The following is a 5,000-nucleotide window of genomic DNA, read 5'->3' as shown; positions in this document are numbered from 1 at the left end:
CTCTCCCTCTGTCTGTCTCTCTCTCTAACCTGTCTGTCTGTATTCCAGGTGTGAGCAGAGTATCCTTCTCTCCACCTCTCTGCTCTGTGCTGTCGTGCGATTGGTCGGATCGTCGGCCATGTTGGATCAGCTGGTTCACTTCCTGATGATGTCATCGCCCGTCTCTCTGCTCCTACTGCAGCACTGTGACCACATATCAGACCAGGTGAGACAGGCAGACAGACAGACAGACAGACAGACAGACAGACAGACAGACAGGCAGCACTGTGACCACATATCAGACCAGGTGAGACAGACAGGGGGAGAGACAGACAGACAGGGGGACAGACAGACAGACAGACAGACAGACAGACCAGGTAGACAGACAGACCAGGTAGACAGACAAGCAGACAGACAGCACTGTGACCACATAGCAGACCAGGTAGACAGACAGACAGACAGACAGACAGACAGACAGACAGACAGACAGACAGACAGACAGACCAGGTAGACAGACAAGCAGACAGACAGCACTGTGACCACATAGCAGACCAGGTAGACAGACAGACAGACAGACAGACAGACAGACAGACAGACAGACATACAGACAGACAGACAGACAGACAGACAGACAGACAGACAGACAGACAGACAGACAGACAGACCAGGTAGACAGACAAGCAGACAGACAGGCAGACAGACAGGCAGCACTGTGACCACATATCAGACCAGGTGAGACAGACAGACAGACAGACAGACAGACAGACAGACAGACAGACAGACAGACAGACAGACAGACAGACAGGCAGGCAGAGGGACAGACAGACAGAGGGACAGACAGACAGGCAGAGGGACAGACAGACAGACAGACAGACAGACAGGGACACACACACATCAGCGAAGGTGGATTGTTTATAGAGTTTCAATGCCACCTACGGGCCTGGCTGCAGACTATGTGCATTGCTACATGGAAGTATTGGGTGGAGGGGAACAGTCTGATATTTGTGTGTGTGTGTGTGTCTGTGTGTGTGTCTGTTTGTGCGTGGGTGTCTGTCCCTCTGTGTGTGTGTGTGTGTGTGTCTGTGTGTGTGTCTGTTTGTGCGTGGGTGTCTGTCCCTCTGTGTGTGTGTGTGTGTGTGTGTGTGTGTGTGTGGGTGTCTGTTTGTGCGTGGGTGTCTGTCCCTCTGTGTGTGTGTGTGTGTGTGTGTGTCTGTGTGTGTGTCTGTTTGTGCGTGGGTGTCTGTCCCTCTGTGTGTGTGTGTGTGTGTGTGTGTCTGTTTGTGCGTGGGTGTCTGTCCCTCTGTGTGTGTGTGTGTGTGTGTCTGTGTGTGTGTCTGTTTGTGCGTGGGTGTCTGTCCCTCTGTGTGTGTGTGTGTGTGTGTGTGTGTGTGTGTGTGTCTGTCTGTCCCTCTGTGTCTGTGTGTGTGTGTGTCTTCAGATCAGCATGGCGTCTCTCTCGCTGGTGGATGAGTTACTACAGAAGCCTCACAGGGACATTCTGGACGCGCTGGTTTTGACTTTCCTGAAAAGCCGCGGTTACCTTTCCCCCAATGCTCTGGTTCACGAAGACAGTCATCGATGTAACCCATCTCCCAATGCTCTGCTCCACAAAGACAGTTCAGTACATAGAATTTATTTACTGTAAAGATTGTTTATATTCATCTCATCCTAGTTTATTTAATTGTTCCTATTGTGCGTCTGAGATAAACATACTTTCATTTCCATGCATGTATCAGAATAGACAATACATTTTGACTTGACTTGAATTGACTTTATGTTTGTATTGTTTATCTTTATCTTATCCTAGTTAAGAGCTTTTAGATAAATGTATTTGGGGTTTAACCCTTTTAATTGTTTTAAATGCTCAAATTCTCATTGATTTTTTAAATTTTTTAAATTTATTTTTCTTCTCTGTAGCACTCTGAGATTCTAGCATTACAAATAAAATGTATTATTATTATTATTATTATTATTATTATTATTATTATTATTATTATTATTATTATTATTATTATTATTATTATTATTATTAGTTTATTTAATTGTTCCTGTTGCACTGTGGGTCTGAGATAAACATAACTTTGTTTTGCATGTACGTATCAGAATAGACAATACATTTTGACTTGAATTGACTTGACACTTATCAATGTAACCTTTCTCTCCCCTAATTCCTTAGTCACGGGAGACTCACATCGAGGTAACCCATCCCCCAATGCTCTGGTGCTGGGAGAGACACATCGAGGTAACCCATCCCCCAATGCTCTGGTCATGGGAGACTCAGATCGAGGTAACCCTTCTCCTAATGCTCTGGTCATGGGAGACTCAGATCGAGGTAACCCGTGCCCCAATGCTCTGGTGCTGGGAGACAGACACACAGACGAAAGCTACGGGGACAGCGAGTGAGTTAACACAACACAACATGTCTTCACAACAACAAATCTTTACACTATATTTGTAGTTGTGTAGTAATGTAGTGTGTGTGTGTGTGCGTGCGTCTGTCTGTCTGTCTGTCTGTGTGTGTGTGTGTGTGTGTGTGTCTTAGTGGTTTGGAGGAAGACCCTTTCTTCTCAGACAGTCTGTTCTCCTCTGCTCCTCTTCCTCAATCCTCAGCTGCTGATGCTGTCAACAGGTAACACGCACACACACACACACACACACACACACACACACACACACACACACACACACACACGCACACAGACTCTTATACTTTCTGAGGACATTCATTGAATGCATTATCTAGCCCCTTACCCTAACCCTAACCAAAATTAAATGCCTAACCCCAACCCTTACACTTAACCCTAACATAAACCTAATCCATACCTGAACCTTAAAACCTAGTGTTATATTTAGTCGCGCTGTCAGTTTGCCGACATGGCTCTGTGTATTCAGGCTTGAGAAATCCAATCAGATCGTAGGAGCCTTTTCCCCAACAGGGATATCTCCGGTTATCATTTTAGCTGTCAAACTAAAGTTTTTTTTGCACGGCGGCCCTCCCCTGTGAGGTGTCACTGTGAATGACACCGTTACCAACCGTCAGAGTTTCACCGGGTGAATCGCTGCTTCGCTCGCGCAAGGCTTTTGTGTTTCTAAGGTGATTAAACATCAGTCTTGGACGAGCGTTTTAACTTAATGCTGCTTAAAGCATTGCACTGTCTGCGCCGTGTTTCATCCAGTTTGAAGAAATGCTCCCACACTGGACTCTGACATTTTCATGCACGCACCTTACAGACTGCTCCTGCTGCGCGCTCACAAACAGACGTGGACTCGCACACGGTTACGTCTCTCTTTACTGCCATTTCCTGGTTTACAGGAAGCTCTTTTAAAAACACATTTCCTTAGTGTCATGTAGTTCGTCAATGTTCGGTAATGTTGTTCGGCTTTTTAACAGTTTCGGGCCGAAACCGAAAATGACTTATTCTGCCATTTTCTGCCGAACTTTTTCGGTGGCCGAATGTTCGGTGCATCCCTACTTTAAAGGCCTGTCCCAAAGGGAGAACTGGACAAAATGTCCTCACTCTAAAACTCAAATTGGTTCTCACAAAAATAGTTGTACGAGTTGGGGAGAACGGGGTAATTTGTCACACGGGTTGGTTGTCACAATCGTTATATCTCGGAACCAGAAGGCGCTGTCTGTTAAATTTTGGTATGTAAATATCCAGAACTGGGATCAGAGGTCACCCACATAGTCTTCCTTGGAGTTAGACTGCTGAATTTGAGGTGAGAGGACTGTTTGTGTTTTTCATGTCAAATTGAAAATATTTAGCTCCTCAGTATTTTTCTTCTAGGCTTTTACACAATGGGTTCATAACAAAACACTTGTTACCCTAAAAAAGTGTGAAGGATAAACTATAGTTTAGATTGTGGTTAGCAAGCTAATTAGTTGTCAGATGGTTGTTGGCCTTGATGCTAGCAAGAAATTCAAGTTGGGGTTGGTCGTCACATTTTTTGGGGGGTTGGTTGTCACATGTTATCTCAAGGCTGCAGCCAGAAAAGAAACCCAATAATGAAATAAATTGTCAAGCTGTATCCTCACTGACACCCCAGAGAAGGAGAGAATAGAGCAGGAAAAGGCAGCTAGTATGCAAAAGAAAAAAGGGCAACAAAATCAAAACAACCCAGTGCATCCCAAACTAGACCAGCTGCCAAGGCTACAGTAAGTTATGTAGGCCTATTTGTCAACTTGACAATGCAATTAAACTTTCAAATTTAGTTCTACTTGCTTGCCTTCTTTTTAAGATTATTCCCATTAAGATAACATTGTGACAAACAACCCCATAGTGTTTGACAACCGACCCCTTGATGGGGTTGGTTGTCACAATGTGTATAGGTGTCTTTGATGATTAATTTCTTCTTTATTACAATAAGATAGAAAAAGTGAGGGGTAGACATTTCAAGCCAACACCTTAAGCTTCAATTTCATGTAGGAATGCCTATTGAAAGATGTTTAGGTGATGAGCAATTCTCACTAGAGTAAAAAGTGTGCCTACTTACCCCGTTCTCCCCTACACACACAGTAAACCCTTTATATGTTTTGTGTGCTAAAATCTTCAATTCCTGAAGTGTGTTTCAATTTGTGTGTGTCTCTGTGTGTGTGTGTGTGTGTGTGTGTGTGTGTGTGTGTGTGTCTGTGTGTGTGTGTGTGTGTGTGTGTGTGTGTGTGTGTGTGTGTGTGTGTGTGTGTGTGTGTGTGTGTGTGTGTGTGTGTGTGTGTGTGTAGTTTCCTGTGTTTAGTTCCTGTGGAGGTGCGGTCAGCTCACCTGCTGCAGGAGGGAGGATACGAGTCTTATGTCCACGACGCGCACACACTGGTTAGACTCTCTCTCTCTCTCCCTCTCTCTGTCTCTCTCTCTCTCTCTCTCTCTCTCTCTCTCTGTCTCTGTCTCTCACACACACTGGTTAGACTCTCTCTCTCTCTCTCTCTCTCTCCCTCTCTCTGTCTCTCTCTCTCTCTCTCTCTCTCTCTCTCTCACTCACTCACTCACTCACTCACTCACTCTCTCACACTCACACTATCTCTC

The 5,000-nt window shown here is 44.9% G+C and overlaps 1 protein-coding gene across 2 annotated transcripts in view; it reads left to right on the top strand.

Annotated features, from left to right (window-relative positions):
• The window catches only part of LOC307266710 (FHF complex subunit HOOK-interacting protein 2B-like), a 19,495-nt gene that overhangs the window by 9,858 nt on the left and 4,637 nt on the right, over nucleotides 1–5,000 (top strand). The window contains exons 11-15 of one of the 2 annotated variants that reach the window (XM_080048802.1): nucleotides 49–205; nucleotides 1,418–1,559; nucleotides 2,156–2,378; nucleotides 2,522–2,608; nucleotides 4,700–4,790. In XM_080048802.1, the coding sequence (XP_079904928.1) occupies nucleotides 49–205; nucleotides 1,418–1,559; nucleotides 2,156–2,378; nucleotides 2,522–2,608; nucleotides 4,700–4,790 (700 nt within the window). Of the gene's footprint in view, nucleotides 1–48; nucleotides 206–1,417; nucleotides 1,596–2,155; nucleotides 2,379–2,521; nucleotides 2,609–4,699; nucleotides 4,791–5,000 lie in introns of both variants that reach the window. The other variant, XM_080048801.1, reaches the window with a different exon arrangement.

The sequence above is a fragment of the Ammodytes marinus genome (assembly GCF_949987685.1).
Source record: "Ammodytes marinus genome assembly, chromosome: 2".
Lineage (NCBI taxonomy): Eukaryota > Metazoa > Chordata > Actinopteri > Uranoscopiformes > Ammodytidae > Ammodytes > Ammodytes marinus.
The sequence above is the reverse complement of the archived record's forward strand: the minus strand, read 5'-3'. Positions and strand labels throughout refer to the sequence as shown.